Raw genomic sequence first — 21,009 nt, forward strand, 5'->3', positions numbered from 1 at the left:
AATTTATATGTAGAACTGAATTCGTTTAATACTGCTGATCAAGTGAAAGTTTCTCAAAAGAAAGAGTATTTATAATAAATGCTTGTAATTTTTTTTTCCTATAAAGTTTACAAATGATAGATGATTTTCATGTCTCTGTTTTCATTATTATTATTATTTTCGATAAGTTGCTAAACTATAAAACAATTATTCCAATGAAATTTTAACAATAATCAAGATAATACGGAAAGAAATTCTACATTGAAATCACAACCATTCCCGACCTGCAGTGACTTGGCATAGTATTATAAGTTTGCGTTAAACACCAAAATATGTCGCTATCTACACGGAAAGCTAGCATAATTAAAATTACTGGACCATTTACCTACAGAATCAAGTTTAATAAAAAGAACAGTTTAAATTTCTTACTGTTCATTTTAATCTGTGGTTTCTTAGACATAAAAACAAGATCCTGCAGTGATCATTCTCCGTTACACTACTGCCAATATAAGAGTGGGTCAGTCACATCACTTATCGGCACATTTTTTATACGAAACTTATTTAAGGCTTCATTTATTTAGTAATTTTTTTTGTTTGTTTTTTTTTTTTTTGTTTTGTTTTGTTTAAGGTAAGGTAGAAAAGACTGTCTCTCATATCAATTATTCGGACTATGAAATAATATTCACTGCATCTTCGTCAGAATCAGAAACGTATTTTGTTGAGTGAGAACATTGTTTGGATACACTGAGATAACATTGCCTTCTTTATCTAATGTTAAGACGTTAAACTACAATTTGGTAGTAATAGAGATAGCTGTTGTCATCAAAACTGCCACATTTGCTATGCAGACTTGTAAGATGTCAATTTTTTACGGAAAATGTGTGTCGCTGTTATCTGGGAGGAATTTAAATAGACAGTTTAACGTGAATGATAATTGTACTGAATTACCAGTCATGATATTTTCTAATACACGCTATCAATACATACAAAACTGAACTAGAATATGTTTCTTTCATTTTCCTATTTGTTTCTCTCATGATTGCGAAATTTGTGAAATATTGGTGTAAGTAACAGATTTCTGATTCCTGACTTGATCACCGGGAAATAACTTCTTCAGATCCACTCTAATGGAGCTCCGGCCGCTTGTCAAGACAGGCTAAAAGAAGGGCAGGGTATTGCGAGTTCTTTATTGATAATCCAGACAAGGGTAAGTAAGTGGTTATTTTTGGTGAATAACACCGATAGATGATTACTAAGTGAGTGATTCGATTATTTACTCTTTTTTTTCTACTTTTTTGCTTGTCATTTTTTTGTTTTTTTGTAAGAAAACGTTTTCCCGTATTATATTTCTACACTGGAAATATTGTATTAGTTAAAGTGCTGGATATGAATTATTACCTATTTTGTCGTGAATTAATGTGATCAGGCACTTAACTCACTGATAGCAAATATATTAGTCATCTTATTGGTATAATGGAATGAGTAATTTGCTGTTGTGGCTCAACTTATGATGAGTTATTTTAGTGACAAAAATTGAGCACAGATATACATTAGCAATGATATTATTACTTTTTTTGTTTCTTTTGTTTTTTTCTCGGACAAATCAATGTTGGGCATCGACAAAGCACTTTAATATTAATCTTTTGTTCTAAGGTACATATATCTGTATACATGTATGTATATGTATATGTAGACAAGTTATTTATACATGTAAAATTTGGTCACTCGGGTAATTTACTCCTATCGCTAAAAATCTACATGTTCTTTCAACCATATGAATTGATTGATAATAACTGAATGGTGCCGTACAAATATCAATACCAATAATTTCAGGTTTTGCTTTTCCAAAGAGTGATTTTACTTTTCACACCGCTCGAAAATTAAAATTGATGTCTTGAAGGTGTGTAACTGAAACCTGAATCATTACCTGAATCATTTTCAAGTTACATGTACACGTAAGTCAGTTTCTTCTGCCAGTGCGATTTGATACATCTACTTATTAGAAAATTACATGGTAACAGTGCACGGATGTAACCCATTTCGATATTAATTACTTTTCAATGCGTATCGAACTTAATGGAGATCTTGCTGGTTTTTGAATTCAATACCCCAGTTTTTTAAGTATAAAAATTCAAAGAAATGAAAAATCAACAAACGAAGACTAGAATATACTCCGAATTTAGTAAAAGTAACGGATTTACTTCACGTGGACAATTTCATCACGTCAAATAGTTGTAGAACACCGTTCTGAAACGGTTCTACTACATAAACTGAAATCATTTGTAATGACAAAGACAGAAACGAAAAAAACTCGGTGTAAGGCAAGTCATATCAAAAGTTATTGGCAGTTTTAAAACTCTTCAAATGATCAGTATTAGCTAGACGCTGCCAAACTTGATCTGTAAAAGCAACGGAGAAGTCCCTACATGCATACATTGCTAGCTATAAGACCGAAGCTACGTATTTTTTGCAATTGTTCATCAGCCACATTTCAAATGTCAATAGAGTTAAGTATCTGAGCACGTTAAAACCAGATTTCATGGTGGTCAGTCCTTCAATGATGTTTTTTGTAATGACACGTTTGTCAGCTGAATAGATTAGTTGGACCTTGAGACAATTAAATGTACAGTGAAGCTCATTGTTTCCTAATATAATTTGATGATTATTATTCAGACCAAAAATACTTTCTTGATATTCGTATTCTACGTTTCGATCAAAGGTGACAAATTTTGGAAACTTTTCTTAATTTTTTTTTTTTTTTTTTGTTCCTAAGAGTATAGAGGAAAAGTGCTGGATATTTCTATTATAAAAAGATCAATTTCGAAAGCGCACCATTAACCATCAGTTGTGTAAATCAATTCTTCATCCCAAGTATCAAAACACTCTAAACACAGATTTCATTTAGCTTTGAAAAATAGAAAAAAACCTAAAAATTTCAACTCACTTCATTTCGTTTCGCTTCATTTAGCTTATTCTTTGGCATAGCTGAAGCAGTCAAGCTCGTAATTCGATGGTGATCAACTTTACTTATCACTCAATCGAAATACGCCCGCTTGTGTGTCAGATAATATAAATTTTCTATCCGATGTGAAAAGTGGACTACGTCACGATTTATTTTTAAATATGATCCAGTCAGGGATCTGTAGGCTTGACTACAATAATTCCATGTTGATTATTTTGTATTGGATTAACCCAGCACTTTTAATTCTATTGGACTCTTAATAGTTAATTACTTGAGTTCTTTTCACTATGATAATGAAATTTCAATTATTTGAATTCATATATTGCCGATGCAAATGTTTGATATTAAAAACTAAGGCCGGCTTAGCATGAAGTGCTTCAAATCCAGTTTCAACAACCTTACAAATTGTTCGGGAATCGATATACTAACATAAAACCTACGGCAAAAACTGGACAGCCAGTTGTTTTGTGATAACATAGCAGCGAGAGAAAGAGTTATTTAAGCATCTAAAACAGAATTCATATGTACATGCTACAAATAGATCGATAGACAACCTACGTTGACATAGCAAGAAGCTTTTTTGCGCATTTCAAGCTTCAGCGTTAGAAGTAGCTGTTGCCTTACATATGTTTAAATATTCTGTCCAATACCTGCAGTAGTTGAACGTGATATATAAAAAAATGAGAAAGGTGTGTAGTAAAAAATAACAATCAGGTCACTGTATTTTATCGTAATGAATTACTAAAGCATGACAAAAACAGGACGTATTACTAGTATAATTTGTAATATATGTATGTATGTATGTATGTACGTATGTATGTACACACACATATACATACACACACATACACACACGTATAATGATTGTATGATTATAATGATAACAGTAGTAAAACAAAAAGTCACAGACGCAGGTAGCGTGAATAGTTTTATTTTTACCCTATATTCAAACACTACTCGCTACCATGCCAGCTGTTGATTCGAAATTGAACGATAATTTAGGAAAAATTTCAAAACGTATTAGTATAACGTCTCCCGATCCAATATTCCAGATTTATTATGATATATCGACTCTGAAAAATAATGACGAATGATGTCTTGACTACATCAGTCACGGTAATATTAATAATTCTAATGATAATGATAATAATAATAATAATAATAATAATAATAATAATAATAATAATGGTAATAATCGCTTAGTTTTACAAAGGAGGTGGCGTAGGTGTGGGCGTAGTGGTTGTAGTTGTGTGAAGTATGGAGTCTCGAGATGCGGAGCAGCGCCAATCTGGTCGTAGTAGTGTAACAATTTCGCGCTGACCCCCACCTGTTCCGTTACCCCCAACACTAACCCCTGCGCACTGAACAGTCCCCCCAAGCCCAACAGCCATAGACAGTCATTTCTGTCGAGCACTCTTCTTCTTCTTTCGTTTGAAGAAGCAACAGCATCTGGAAATGAAGCAAACACTAATAGGACTTAGAATCGCAGCTCTCTGTTTAATTTCGTCGACACCGACATGCAACACAATCACCTAAGAGTGTAAGTGCAACGGTTCCAAAAACCTATGAAAACTTTTTTTTATACAATCTGTTGTGTATGATGAGAAAGTTATTGTTAATTTTACTAAAGAGAACTAATGGAAAACAACAAAACTATGGCGAAGCGATTAATTGTACATGCTTTGACAAGTTTAAGATGAGTTTGACTCAAGAATGAATATTACATGGAGATATCCATTTCCAAGACTTTGCACAAATAGCGTTATTAAAAAAATTTCATGACATTAAATAGTAATAATTTTAGAAAGATATGAAACATTATACAATTAAAACGTACAAGGATCAAGTGTTATGCTGCAGAACCGTAAAATTTTTAATTTCTGACGACAATAATTGTCAATCAAGATAGAGGAGAGGAATGAAGTTTATAAATACTTCTAATCTTTTAACTTCTCAAGTTATGAAATTTTTAGATCAAGCTACTTTGTTATTGTCTTGGATTGGATACTTCCTCGAAAAGGGATAGCAAGGAATCAATAAATACATAATTAGTGTCTTGCTACTGATAGTTAAGGTACAGGTAGAAATGAACACCCATCAAAATAGATATTGATAAAATTTTAAAGGTGATGTAATTTAAATATAAAAATAAATAAATCAAGACATATCAATAACATTGTCAATTTACTATGGGAAATCAGTTTTGCAATAAAAATGAAAGTATACATTTTTTTCCTCACAGTCAATTAGACTGAGAAATGTCAAGTACATGAAATGATTGAAAACTGATCAACATTGTTGACACGTAAAACTAAAAAAAAATAAAAGATTTGCTTAGAAATTATTTGAAGTAAGTTACATATACATGATAGAAATTAACAAATATATGATATTTCATCAATACTATTAGAGATAGTCATCACCACTCATCCATCATTACAGAGGGAACTGGGTTTTTGGGTCATTTTCGCTTTTTTGTTTGGTGGAAACAGGTGAGGAACTTTGAAGGGAAGTGGGAATCCACACTGGAGACAAAGTGTTCGTTTCAATTTCCAACAGGGATTCGTCCTGGAAAAGTAACATATAAAAACCATGAACCACCCGAAAAACCATAACATTCACACTATAGAGAGGTAATATGTGGTTGATGTGTTTTTATTCCGATACCAAATATTGTACGAAAACGCTTTCGCCGTTAAGAAAATAAAAGTATGAAATTTCACACGAAAATTACTTTGAACAAAGTTTTTTTGACAATAAATTGAGTAAGTTGGACAGTTGAAAATCAATACTTTCTTTGATAATACATTACAAGATGATCGCGCATAGAGTTTTTATCACATTATTACATTCGTCAACTACTGTATGTTCCCTAGAAATGTGAAATACTCGAGTAAAAATGAAACTCTTGTTCGTAATTTTATCTCATTTCTTTTTTTTTTTTTTAAGGGAAACACCGTAGATTAAAAATGTAATAATTTGATAAAAACTTGACATACTACCGTCCCGCAATGAAATTATCAAACTAGTATTGAGTTTTAACTATACAAGCTCCTTAATTGGTATAAAGCAAAATTTTCATGTTTTGTAACGTGCAGTATTTTTTGCATTACTGAAATCATGCTTGTCTTATCTTTGAATTTGCTATCAAAGCTCATGCAATTTCAGTATAAACATCTAATCACAAGTCTGCAAAGTGCATATCTTATTGATTATCTTAGTTTTCCTAAGTAAATATTGATTTTGTCCAAGAACCTGTTCAAAAAGAGACACCAAAAGCGAACACTTATTGAGTACTTCATATGTTTATGATACACGTGCAAACCTGTGACTGATGTAAGTTTCAAGGATTTTTAGTAAAAATCATACTAACTTGGTCTCATCCACCATTTCGACTTCCTGAGGTGCTGTAATTGGGGTATTTGAATGCCCAGCAGTTGGGTCATCATTTGCTAGTTCTCCGTTTGTTGAAGATACAACCTGGTAAATTGAAAACACAGTCCATTAACGAATCGTCAATATTATTTAATTGATATCATTTTTCGCTCTCACCCTTTGACTACTAAAATCAAAATCGTTCATGATATACTATGATTTCAAACAGAATGGTGCTGAAGCTCACAGCTAATGACTGACAATAGGGAGACAGAAAATTATGTCCTAAGACAATATACTGAACAGCAATCAATAGCGACATTATGTATCGAGATATAGTTTACTTTTCTCTGTGAAAACTCTTGGTTTCAATTATCGGTTGCTAGCTTCGGCACCATCCAAACCGTAACGAAAAAGTTAAAAGTTCTGTAACCACTCGTCCTTGACATTTGAAGAACTTTACTAATTATAAACAAATGTGAGTGAGATTATTAAATTTAGAATCTATTTCAAATGCTTCTAATTTAAAGTCGATACTTTCTAAAAAATATTTCGCAACATTTTTTATCACACCTTTATATCTTGAATCTTGAGAGCGTTACAAAGAGGTATTGCTAATGAATGGTACTAGAGAGCAAATTGAATGTAGAATCAACGTTAATCTTTTAGGCAGTTAGTTATAAATTTTCAATATATAGAAAAATTTTGCAAGTTACATAGTGCGATGATTCAAAGGCTGAGAACTTACAGATTGTGTATTCTAACTAGCTCAAATTTATCTAGCAGAAGTATCAAGGTTCAATGTTTTGAACTTGTTTTACGCTACATTTGCACAATAAAAAAAAATGGATTCACAAAGGTATACTCTTAAATATACGTATAGTGTAGTATCATATCTATACATGAGACACATAACAAAGTGATGGCGTACTAAACGACAAACGGCTGATTAGTATTTAGTATATAACAAAACGATGAAAACCAAAAAGAACTTGAATGATATATATATATAACATGCTACAGCAGGCTGAAACCAAGGTTCCAAATATATTAGAGTAAAAACTGACCAGAATTCGTTGATTTCTCTTGCGAAAACGTTAGGAAATACGAATTAAAAATTTTGCTAAATACCGTTGACATATTTACAGAACAGATTTAATGCAGCTGTGGTTTGGAAATGAAAAAAAAAAATTGAACAATAGTAACATAGAAGTAGCAGGACAATTTGAAGGAAAAATTAAAGTTTCAATTCACAGAAGTTTTTTTTTTTTTTGTAGACTAAAACATAGAACAATGTAAAGATTTAATTGGCACGAGTACCGATGGGCGAGGAATAGTGTTTTCAAAACCAAATGAAGCTAAAATGAAGAATAATTAGCAGAAACAAATATTGCCCTCTAAAACTCTGCCCTGATTAATATGTAAAATGCATTATATATCTTGATAACTATAGTCACCAACAATATTGTTGAACATTTTTCAACAGGAATATGAAGTTATTTCACCCTAGAAAGGATCGATGACGCTGATCATGAAGTGGATGGGATTGAAACCAACTAATATTGGGATGTCCGGAAGGGTTTGAATGTTTGTGTTTCGACGAGAAAAGCTGACCAACTCACCTGGACGGAGCCGTGTCTGTCAGCAGGCGTTAAAGTACCACCGGCTCCCGACTGCTTCACTGTATCAGGCCACACAGCTCCCACCCCTTTACCGCCCCCTCCACCCACCCCTACACCCGTCACACCCTGTACGAAACAAGCACGACAAACGAATGCAAAGTGTTAGTAAAATCAATTCTGATGTGGTTATTGATCGCGAAAGGCTATATATTTTGTAGTATCATTACTCTTGACCGTATGCCGTATCACTGTTGAGGTAGGCAAGCTACCGAACAGTTTTCGCAAATTTTCAATACTATTTTCATTCTAGGTGAGAGCATTGTGCAGGGTTATTAAACAATCGATACTCGATGTAATTTAGTAGTTTATTAAATTTCTCCATCCATCTAACTCGGATTGTAAAATGTTCGTCAGAGGTACGGTAGAGTAATTGAGTAATTTACAGGTTTACTCAATTCAATGAGAATTTTTTTCAGCATCGGCTTTTCTTTCGCTCGGAAGATTTTTTTTGAGAGCAGGTACTCACTAGGCTATTTAACGCTTTGGTGAGTCAGCATGAATGCTTTTGCCTAAGAAAAATATTTCAATAAAAAAAAAAAGATAACCGAAATTTTAAGATTCATGTTTTGTCGATGTGTCTCGATGTGATTTCTGACCGGGTAAACTGAATACAATTATCAAATTGGTGAATAATTCATGAAATAACTAGATGATAGTCAGTTTATGTATAATCAATTCTACAAAGTAATATATATAATATTTTAGTAATGTGCCGACAGTAAGTAATCTTTCAATAATATATTACTAATGTACCATCCTACATGCAGACCAAATATAGTTATAACGAAACTAACGATAAATCCCCATATATCAAATTTCCTAATATACAAAGCCACAACAATGGTTTATTTTTAATCATTCTATCTACACATCAAATACAGTGTACAACGAAATACGATAATTTGCGACTATAAAAAGTGCTCACAACCAGAATTTACGATAGGTACAAAATTTACCCTCAATAATTCTAACGAGTTCGACTGTCTAATACATCAACGTTTCAGAATTTTAAGTAGCTGTATCTCAATTTCATTAAACGAGAGATTATTTTATTGATCAGAAATATAGCCGACTCTGCTTTCAAGTAAAACAAACCTGATACTTAAATACTCATCAATAATACCAATTAAAGCATTGCTGTCTGCGTCAATTTACTCTCAACATACATTTTGAAGTTTATAAACTGATTTTACTTCTGCTCCCCACTGAAATTTCAGCTTGGATTTTAGTTAATCTACTGACAATTATTAAAAATAATGAATATAAGCAAAGCAAAATATCTCTAACAAAACTGAAATTACAGTACTTTGACGAATTTTCTAACTTTGCGTGAATGAGGAAACTAAGCTTTTGAGGTTCTAATTTTCAATATACACAACAAATCCGTTATTGTACCACTTGTGGCTTACATAATTGCCCTGCATTTCGACGTGCACCTCGTCCATCATAAGAATCACGTCTTCCTCAAAATCATCGCATTCCTGTACAAGATCCACGTTGTGCAATGAACAGAAATTGAATTTACTAAATAATTTGTTTATTATCCTACTTCACCTGTTTCACAAGTTTGTCGTACGCAGTATTATACCTTTTGTAGCTAAAGGTGCTTTCGTAGAACACAAACGAAATGCTTTTCAATTAAGACGATTGATATGTCAAAATTTAAAAAAACTTATTTCTAAAGCCAACACACGGTTTATTGTTTCATCTATTGATAAAGTAAAAAATCTGCCTATATTTGGAACGATCGTATAAATATGAAGCTTTATTATGCCTGTGACGCACAGCTCAAGTCACCGCATCAACATTCATATTATAAAAGAAACATACGCAGCCTTTATGAAGATCAGAATGTTTTATATTAGTTTCATACTAATGTCAAAAAACATATCATTAAGGTGAATGTCCATGCAATTACTCGACGAACATAAAGACATTATAAGCTATGCATAACCAGGCTTGAAAGAAAATTGAGAATTTTCATATTATAAAAATACTTGTTTACCTTATTTGTGGTGGGATGCCGGTCTCGGTTTGGCGACACAACAATTTCGTGTCCAGTCTGCAATGATCCGACCGGCGTGGACTGCAAATTAAACAGACTCGTGAAAATAGTACATAAACATTATTCAATAATAATAATAAAACATTCTACAATAAATATGTATAGATATAAATTAGTACCAACATTTTCCTAGCAAAGGTAAACGTACTTGGTCAATCAGGACAGGAGCAGAATGTTGGATAGATTTCAGGACTACATTCATGGTAATTCTTCTTATTTCAATCACACCAATTCATTATTTTACATTTGTATAGCTTCGGGTTATAAACTTTCAGATGTAAGATCACAGTATCATATCCAATTTTAGCAAATTATATGTATAAGGTAATTTTGGCACTTTTCCAAACATGTGCAATACTTTCAACATAAGCAGATAAAATTTATCATCACACTGCTTTTTCTCTACCTGTCATTCGAGCTTTTGTTATCTCGATTAAGTTTCAGGAACACGTAAGAAAAAAAATGACAAGTCCGACGTAGTAAGATGAACAAGAATATCAGAGCAAATTCTGAATGATTGATTTTATACTGGTACGAATCATAATTTCCACATCAAGTTCTTTTGAAACGGAATCCTGTCAACGAATTCCATCTGCATCAGTAAGAATGTCGTGTAGGATTAAAATGAAATTTTGTAAAAAAAATTCATCAATTCTTGGATGTTTCACAAATCCTTAAACTTGGTCGTGTTAGTTTTATAATAGAAACAAACATTTAAAACAAGCGGAGATTGTTTTAAAAAAGTATGAGGCCACTAAATGAGGTGAATATTATATTTCGCCAGTGACTACGAATAATAAGTTTTGGAATTGCTACGCAATAATAGTAAAAGTGAGTACAGCAACAAGGTGGAATAAAATTGGAAATTTATTATTATCGAATCAGGCATTTTAGGTGTATCTATATATGTATATATGTGCGTATACATATAAGATTTGGAATAACATACGTGCAACCCAATTTCACTCGGCAAACTCAAGCAACACTGCAACTACGTAGATTTTTTTTATATCAAGTAAAACACGCACCATAATTATAATTTCAACAATTTCAGACTGAAAATAATTATGATAATAATATATTAAACGTCGTTACAACATATCTTTGGAGAGAGGGGAAAACGTCTGACTGGATCATTGTACGGATTGTAAAGTATTGGATGGTGGAATTGATAAACTCTATGATTCGACACATCAACAATAATTGTCTTATACTCAAATTCTGCAAAGTTTGATTGTTCTGAAAAAATTGTCATCGACAATTTGTCAATATAGTAATAAATTACAGTTATTCGCTTGATGTCACTATTAAAAAGAAAGAAGAAAACTGTCTCTTCTTTCGGTTTTGAATTAAATAATCTAACAAAATAACAGCACTGGTGACTCTGATTAGAAAAGATTGGGGTCCACCATATTTCGGTACAAAAAATGAAGATAGTAATCGCAATTTTGTTCCGTTTAGGATTTTGTTGTAGAAGATAATCTCTTTTCTTGGGCAAAAAATTATTTGCTATTCAGTACCAAGTTTTAAACCGATCAAAAAAATTATTGTAAGATTATAAAAATGTACTTTTTCTTTATCTGTCGACGTCTTGAAGATAAACGAATTAGAGCTCAGGGAAAATGTTCTGCTTCAAATTAAAATGAAATAAAGTAGCACAGGGAAATTGGAAACAATAAAGTGATTTAAAATATAGTGCAAAAATTTTTTCAATTACGTCTCTCTTTCCGAAGCGACTTGGATTATTCATATATTGGATTACATGAGGCACTCCTGACCATTCAGGCTTAGCGAATACCTTCATCGTTTTCAATTTTACATTATTGTTAGTACATTGTAGCGAAGCTTAAGAAAACACGATTTTCCAAATGTTATATAGATAAGAACTGTTGGCTTTGTTGGTAAGTGCTTAAATTTTGCAATGACAATGAATCATAATTGATTTTGATGAAATTTACACCGTAAGTTATTTGTGTAAGCAGAAAAATTTAAAGACTAAAGCAAAAATGTCTGATGAATATGAAAAAACGTATTTAAAAAAGAACAAAGATTAAATTTACATTGAGTTCTAAGGTAAAAATTTTTCTCTCTTTACAGAGAATGTGCTGCATAAATTTATTTACAATCGATGATGACTGTTACTTCGATATTCAAACAATTAATGGCATTCAAATAGTTTTTTAAATCTTTACGAATCGTGTTGTTTATAAAGAAAAAAAATTTTCAGTGATGATCTCAACCAGGTTGAAATGGCCTGAAATGTACCATGTATTCACATATATTACGTGTATATAGAACCGTGAGGGAACTCTGATTGTGAGAAAAAATTAGCAGCAATGAGATTGTGTATTATAACGAACATAGAGATCAACCGCAGCGGCAATGATTGAAAACCACTTAGTGCGAATAAGAGCTCTCTCTACATTTTTACCAACCTTATCAGATTTGGTTTTTCCAATATGAGAAGGAGCAGCGTTCCGTATCGCTCTGAGTTGCGTAAAGTTGGGTGGCTAGATAATATATTGAGCAGCATGCAAAGTTTAGAAATCAGATTTTGTCAGCTAGGATTGATTGTTACCAATTCAATCATTAAATTTGTCTTTGCTCAACCAGTAATTGGGAAGAGGATTTACTTACCTGCATTCGAGTACTTAGTGGAAAACTAGCTTTGCTACATTCAACAACGTAGTACTCGCTACCATTTCGCATCAGGCATTTGCTCAGATCTTGTACAGTTGTACAATACAAAGGATTCGATCAAGTTTGATATTCTTTCTTTTTCTGAGAATCAACTAAACAATACCTGACACGTGAACGTCTTTCGTTTAGTTATGAATATGAATGAAAAATTTATGGTGATTATATCCAAAAAAAATTCCCAAAATTTTCATATAAGCTAAGCAATGTTTTTGTGTCTGCAAGATAATGTTTCAATATTCACCTTCCAAAATGTTTAAGCTCCTAAACTTGAATAAATGCGTACATGCATTTTTCCAATAAAATAAAAATATAAAACTGAATTTACCAATATTTGATTAACACCCATTCGTGCTGTAATCAGTGATGAAAAGAGTAACAATATGAATCTAACACATTTTCTTTCTCATTAAATACTTTTAGACATCATGATTCTTAGTCTACATGCTCAATAGATTATTAGAAAACACCAAGGCCAAATATTGAAAACAAAATTTGCTTGATGCTAATAATTTTCTATCAACTTTGTATCGGCTAATAGAATGTAAATTCATGTCCACTTTTAATTTTTTCTTATTGATCATTGTTAAAATCGGCTAAAACAAAAGACAGGCCTTAAAAAATGAAAGTTTCATTTGACGCTAAGCATGCTCAGGCAACCTCCTAATAAAGTGACCATGCATACTCCGTAAATTTTGGACCAAACTGTATCCCAAACTAAACATTTGTAACAACACTTTATATCTAGTTAATCTATGAGATATAAGCGTTGTATTAGTCAAAAAAAAAAGAAGCAAGAATGAGAAATAAAGTACTCGTTATTCAAATCAGAATGAACAATATCCACAATTATCTACTATTCTGAAATATAACTTGCCGTCTATTTGAATCTCAAGAACTATAATAAGTTAGTGAAAAAACTTTGTAAATCGTCTCATGCAATTCTCAATGTTATTATTCAACCTTGAGTTACGTACGTATCATCACTCATCCGTAGTAGTAGGTTATTTTTTGAATAATCACAACAATAAAAGTGAAGATCTAAAATTATTTAGCACCCACCATGGTCTTCCCCGTCCAGTCGAATTCACCATCGTTAACAAATCCTTTTCTGTCAAATAGATCCTGGAATAATTTCCTCAGGTGTTCGTAGTCTGGTGTTTCAAAAAAGTCTAATCTTCTCACGTAGCGCAAGTACGTAGCCATCTCCTCAGGATGACCGTCGCACAAAGTTTCTATTGGCGTGGCACGTTTCGTGTCCCCTATTTTTTGGTAACGCTCTTTTAACGTATCCGCTTTAAGTCCCTGCCACGGCAAACTACCTCGTAGAAAATACATAAACATATGGCCCAGAGCTTCCAGGTCATCTCTCCTGCTCTGTTCTGATAACAACAAATAAATTATGTTAACGACTAAGAGTAAAACGCCGAAAGATGATTAAAAGATATTGCAGTATTAACCTTATCTACGATGAAGGAAATAAAATTAAGTTTTTGAAATGGTTAAACCAACATGTGATACATTTGTCGAGATTACCTTTTCCAAGGTGGGTATTGATGCTCATGTAGCGTGCCGTACCCGTCAGGCTTTTATGTTCCCGATAAGGTATGTGTTTGTTCGTCTCCAAGTCTATGTATTCTTTGGCTAATCCAAAATCTATTATATGAATTGTCTTTTCTCTTTTGGTCGTACTCCTGCCGATGAGGAAGTTCTCTGGTTTTACATCGCGGTAAATTAAGTGCCTGCTATGGACATACTCTATCCTGTGAAGCTGCGAACAGAAAATTACCCAAACATTTTATCGACAGTTGAAAAATATTCAATCAACGTACATTTCTTCGCTTTGATAAAATTGATTCAATGAATATGAGATTCCAAGAAAACAAAGTAGTTCAAAATACTTACGAGCTGCATGGCAATGATAAGGACGGTCTTTAGAGAAAATCTTCTGCCACAGAGGTCAAACAAGTCTTCCAGGCTTGGGCCGAGTAGTTCCATCACCAGGGCGTTGTACTTTCCACAAGGCCCAAAGTAAAATACTTCCGGGACACCCTCTATATGAGTGTTATGAACTATACCAAAAGGAAGGTAGTTTCACCCCAGAACACATATTGTGGTTTGGTGTGCGGTGAGGAATTTGTGACGAAAACACATGAAACAAAACAGCGTCGCAATGTAGGTGTATCCCAAACTGACACGTAAACAATATAAAAAAGCTCCGAAGGGTCGAAACGAAGAAAAAAAGGCAGGCAGAAAAAAAAATTATGTTATTATCCACGCGTATAAGTAAAGAAAGTTGATCTAATATGGAAATAGAAAATGAAATAGTTCCATGCACTAAACTTTAGAACCAACCAACGGTTTCTAACTAGGCAATATTAACATTGTCAAACAACGAGAAGAAAATTAACAGATAAACGTATATATATATGTGAACATTTGACTCTAGACAAACGGAATATGTTATTTGATAAAAATAAATCAAATACATGAAGTGTATATCGTTTCTATGATAATAATAGATATAATATTCTGAACTGTCCCTCAAACTCACCATGTGTCCCTAATAATTTGTAAAACCTATATTCTAAGTGAAGCTGCGGCGCCTTTGACTTCATTGGTTCCTGGAAAGAAATTAAATGACTTTGTGTTAACGATACTGTCTCGTTATCAGCTATTTTAAATATAATATTAAGTCAGAATTTCTGTCAGAATCTAGTTCGTAAATTGTTAACTTCTATTTCTGTTTTTTTGAAAAGCATATACAAGTACAGTATCAATGGAGATTGAAAATACACTCTTACAAGTATAAGCGCATAATTAAATCAAGTATAAAATATACAAAATATTTGAACAGGATTTTTTCGCAATAATAAACAGCTAAGCATAAGATGAGTTTTTGAACACGAAAAATATGTGCGTTAAAAAATTACGAAAACACCAAATTTAAGAATGGCAACATATTTTTATGTACAACAAAACTGCAAGTTGGGAGAAATTCAATGACATCAAAGATAATATCTATAAATTTTTAGCCAACTTGTAGGAGGAGTAAAAAATCATTTGTAAAGATTAGACACGACTTGACGATTCATGAATATGAAATGAAATGCATTAATTAGATGATTAAAAACATAACTAAACCGAGTAAATAAATCACTCTCCGAGTAACGAGAAACGTTTTTATGATAACGAATTAACAGTGTAATACTATAGTATTATAGTATATGTAAATACGTAAATATGTGTTTCTTTACTAACCATTTTTATAGCCACATGCTCGTTGTTGTATAGGTTTTTGCCTGCAACAGAGAATAAAAATTGTTTCATTAGTTATGATTGTGCACGATGACGTCACATTACTTAAATAGATTGTAATCACTTACGGATGTAACGGTAAATTGAAACAACTGACTGGCCATTATAACCGTGTATAATGACGTTTATAATATAATCGTGAAAATTTCAAGAACTTTAATTACGATCGATAAAATTTATCGGCATAAATTGATTGGATAGAAGTTTTCAAATAACTTGGGATAAAAGGAGTAAAGAAAAAAAAATAGGTTTAGTACGCATAAGCAGATTTCATTCATTCATTCATTCATTCATTCATCGTTCGATACCTTTTTTGAATACCGGTTCTGCACACATAATCAAACGTACAAACTTGCTGAAAATTTAATTTTTTTTTGTAAAATAGCAATAATATATAACTTCTACTACCGGTCAATTTATTCAAACTGACTTATTATAGAAATTTCCGCAGCGTATAATGCTTTATATATATATAAAAAAAAAAAAAAAAAAAAAAAAAAAATGGGAGAAGGAGAAGAAATTACTGACCAAGGAGACACGTGGTTGTATAAATTTAGTTATAACGTAGTTATTTTCAATTTAAATACTTATACGAAAGAGTAAGCAAACGAAATGTTTTTGATTTGTTTTTTTTTCGGCATGTTGAATAAGCCAAATTTGAATTTTAGAAATCTGACTTTAGATTCGTGATCAGTGATCCAAACAAACCTTATAGTACGAATTTTCATTCGAATCCGTTCATTTATTCTGAAGATATTACAATTTTTCTTTCTTTATGTTTTTTTCATTTAAATAATTCGAAAGATACCAAACCGGTCAAAGCCAAAATCTAATCAGGTCTAACAATAAGTTCTGAAAAGCCGTGTCGATTGAGACCAAAATCATAAAAATCCTGTAACTCGTTCCTCGAGATATCGTCGGACGATAAAATTGATCACATAAGCACCACATACCTATATATGTATACATAACATACGTCTATCTAAAAATGATTGGAGAATATGCTATAGATTTGAAAACGCGGAGATCTGGTGAAAACTCAACTGTCCCTCATTTTTCAGGTCATTACAATAACTTCTTTTCTTTTCCTCTGAAAACTTGAGAAAAAGGGAATTTAATATCGATCTTCAAAAATCACCACTTTTTACGTTATAGTTATACAATTACAGCAAGCATTATTATAAACGTAAATTGTACATACGTGTAGAATAAAGGAAGTATCGAAGAATTTTATATACATATGTGATGTATATACATTAGACTGTATCAAAAAAATTGACTATTTTTTTTTTTTTTGAAAAATATACTATGTACGTAATAAACTCTATAACTAGATATTCGCATTATTCTATAACAATCAAAATTTTGCTCAAGTTCAATCAATCATGGGTACGTAATTACTTTCGCAGAATTAATCGTTCGGTCTTGTGGTTCCCAGATTGCATCGAGTGATTCATATATAATATGAATCATGCATATACGCACACACACACACACATATATATATATATATATAAGGTAAGTATGCAATATATGAATATAATGAAAAAGTCGTGAAAAACATAACGTGGCCCAGAGATATTGCTTGCGACTAATTAGATTATATATATATCATACACATACAGTAAAATCAGGTCATAATGATCTTACGATTCTCTTTAGAGGATATATTTTTCTTTTCCCCTCGATAGTATTACAGGCATGATGTACGTATAATATACATATATGTATACATAAGACCCTAATTTGTCCTCATGTAATCCGTTTTCGGCACATTATATACAACTATATACATATACACACACACGCACACACACATATATATCCGTATAATAGAATATACGCAAGTCAATAACGCGGCTTATACAATACAAACGTATTAGTACGACGGTACACGCAGATATAATGCATACGTAGATAAAAGTTGAACAAAGAATGCATGGCTGCTGTAAACGGATTTCGTGTACGAGAAAGTATACGTGCAACACGTCGCGTGTGCACGTCAATATTTAATAAAAATAAGTTATATTCCTAAGGTACAAGTACCTTGTAGACACTTCTCAACCTTAACTATCCTCTGCGTAATATATATATATATATGTATATATATACATATATACATATATAATAACTAAAGACCGAATAAATTTTCGATTTCTGTGTCAGTTTCGTCCAAAAATACTGATATCGGCCTAAAATTGTCCGAAATTAATTCTTTAACTACATTTCATTGCAAAAATAAAGTGATTTCCTAAAAGAGAAAAAAAAGACAACTGAAATCTTTTATTTAATCTAATCGAACAATGTTTCACAAAGCTAGGGAAAAGAAAACTAGATTTCAGGGTACAGTAGAAACACGATTATACATCGGAACGCTCAATTATCCCAACTCCGTCTCCAAAAACACGCTTTTCCAGCGAAACATACGTTGTTACTCAGTTTCCTCAATTTTCTTGATATTTTTTAGCACCCCTCAAGAGAGGCTTTCTGGTAAACTTTGGGATTTTTTAAATTACTTGTTAAAAAAAAAATCCCTCTTTTTTTGATTCCTTGTTCATAACTTTCTTAATCATGGTCCAAATTAAAGTTTTTTTTTTTTTTTTTTTTTTTTTCTAATCTTTCTTAATCGAGATGGCCTTTACAGAAAAAAAACTACAACAAAAAATATTTGCAGTGTTTGTGATTAAGAAATGTTTTGAAAGTGAGTGTATCTTACGATTTTCATGAAACTTGTTTTATTCCAAACAACTATTCTTTTAAAAACTTTCAAGACCGGTCCGGTCATGGGCCGTGATTACTATTTTTTTTTCTTGCATTCTTGAATTTTAATTTTGAAAATATATAATATTATTATACCTCAAGATAAAAAAAAAAAAAATTGCATTTCCTCTACGCAAGTTTCGATATCGTTCACAATTTCTGCCGAAACTAGAAATAGGATCCGGACACATTCGGTTACGGTTACGGTTTACGGTTTCGGCTAAAAAATCGTCTTTCGCTCGGTCACTAATAATACATATATACAAAATAACGTAATAGCTATACGCACACACGTTGTACAGATATAGATAGGATTAATATTCGCATACCTATGCAGTGAAGCACCGATAAAGCAGCCGAACTTCTTCTAGATACTATTACAACGAGATAGGTATAATTGTACGTGTATACTTGCTTTCCCTCCTTACCTTTGACCTTGAGGAGCGGCCGGGGGGGGGGGAGGCTAATAGGTATAATAAGCACATATCGCACGAGTGTAATAATTAGCCCACCCGTATAATATAATACGTACGTTTAAATGCGAGAAGTAAAAGCCCACCACATACATACATACACACGTGCGCGCAAACACAGAAGCCATTAAAAACGTTAAATCTCTACGCGAGGTTTCGTGGTTACATGATGTTCAAATCTAATAAATCGATGTGAATACGCTAAACCATACGTTATGAACATTGCATGTATTTATACCGTGTAGATACATCTACAATGTATTGTATTATACGCGGTAGATTGGTTCTACATCTTGCACACACCTCGTTTAGCATCTAACAATAAACAATTATGGTTAAAAAATACACAAACTAAGGATTAGATTTGATTTTAGGCTTGTCAGAGTTGGTATGTAGACGATTCGATCAATGAAAGTACTGTATATTATTATACCTAGATGGGAGTATATTCGTCGTCTGCTGATAGTCTAGTTAGAATATATCTGAATTTCAAATATTCGTCTCGTGGCTGCATTTTGGTTTAAAGCGATTCTCGACCCGCGTACTCAGGAATGCGAATCTGAAGTCATTTTTGAGCCGCATGATCGAGGTTTCGAGAAAACATCGAAATTTAACGTATTTTGCATTTTCCTCAAAAACTGCTATAGATAGATGAAGAATGACTTGACCATCGTGTAGATCGGAAAATTCTAGATCGAATTATCTCCTCATATGTCGGAAACGGTGTCGGATCAACCAATTAAGAAAACCGAAATTATTTCACAAAAATTCCCCAGATACCGTCGATAAGTAGAATTTCTTTTTTCTCAATTTATTAATTCGATTCAATTTCCGACATATGAAGACATAATGCGATGTAGAATTTTCCAAACAATAATCGAATCATTTTTCATCTATCGACTTGAGGAAAACTCCCCCCCCAACAAAAAAAAAGTCAAATTCTGGTATTTTCTCGAAATCCCGGCTATGCGTCTCATAAATAACTTGAGACTTGAGTTCCTGAGGGTCGGAAAATCCCTGTAAACCAAAATGCAGCCACGAGCCGAATATTTCGAAATCAGACCCATTTTGCCTAGACTATAATGAGGCTGCGATTTACGCTCTTACGAGAAATCACCGTCAGTCGCTACATACGTAAAAAGTATACATAAATACAAGTTGCATGTCTATATGTATATATTTGAATCGTTCTTTACTTTCATTACTTAACTTTACCTCTTATATTCACATGTATAACATATGTATACACACACGCACCAAGTATATATGCTTCTCTTTCCCATCGTCGCGACAGCTGCAACATCGTTAACGACGTACGTTATACATACGTTATAGCTATATCTAACGGCATATGCATACACAAAACAACTATGAATATATGTAGGTAAATTACAGCGGCTCTCCTCCAGTATACGATTGCTCTGTTGACCGATTTACGAAAACTTTTTTTGCTTCAACCTAAAAGGAAAAAATCTTTCACGTCCCGTTTGAAAATCTAGAAAAATCATTATTCGCTGCTGAGATACAAGCAGCTCTTAAAAATCGAACCGTGAAAAAAGTCGCCGGGAAGCTAAGAAAAATTAATATTAAACAATATTCAACTCAATATCCTCCTGAAATAGCGATTAGATGATTAATTCTGGTATTTTAGAAATTCGAAGCAATAAACAAAAACAAAATTGAGAAAAAAAAAAAAAA

The 21,009-nt window shown here is 32.5% G+C and overlaps 1 protein-coding gene across 15 annotated transcripts in view; it reads right to left on the reverse strand.

Annotated features, from left to right (window-relative positions):
- Window positions 1-602: 602 nt before the first annotated feature.
- The window catches only part of LOC124413690 (casein kinase I), a 48,952-nt gene continuing 28,545 nt past the window's right edge, over window positions 603-21,009 (reverse strand). The window contains exons 2-11 of one of the 15 annotated variants that reach the window (XM_046894437.1): window positions 16,022-16,062; window positions 15,315-15,384; window positions 14,666-14,814; window positions 14,297-14,531; window positions 13,823-14,142; window positions 12,499-12,573; window positions 10,004-10,084; window positions 7,939-8,064; window positions 6,315-6,421; window positions 603-4,390 (exon numbers count right to left, since the gene is read on the reverse strand). In XM_046894437.1, the coding sequence (XP_046750393.1) occupies window positions 4,339-4,390; window positions 6,315-6,421; window positions 7,939-8,064; window positions 10,004-10,084; window positions 12,499-12,573; window positions 13,823-14,142; window positions 14,297-14,531; window positions 14,666-14,814; window positions 15,315-15,384; window positions 16,022-16,062 (1,256 nt within the window). In that variant the 3' untranslated portion in view covers window positions 603-4,338. Of the gene's footprint in view, window positions 4,409-5,276; window positions 5,510-6,314; window positions 6,422-7,938; window positions 8,065-9,407; window positions 9,480-10,003; window positions 10,085-12,498; window positions 12,574-13,822; window positions 14,143-14,296; window positions 14,532-14,665; window positions 14,833-15,314; window positions 15,385-16,021; window positions 16,063-21,009 lie in introns of those variants that run through there. The other 14 variants (XM_046894430.1, XM_046894424.1, XM_046894425.1 and 11 more) reach the window with 14 other exon arrangements.

The sequence above is a fragment of the Diprion similis genome, chromosome 12 (assembly GCF_021155765.1).
Source record: "Diprion similis isolate iyDipSimi1 chromosome 12, iyDipSimi1.1, whole genome shotgun sequence".
Lineage (NCBI taxonomy): Eukaryota > Metazoa > Arthropoda > Insecta > Hymenoptera > Diprionidae > Diprion > Diprion similis.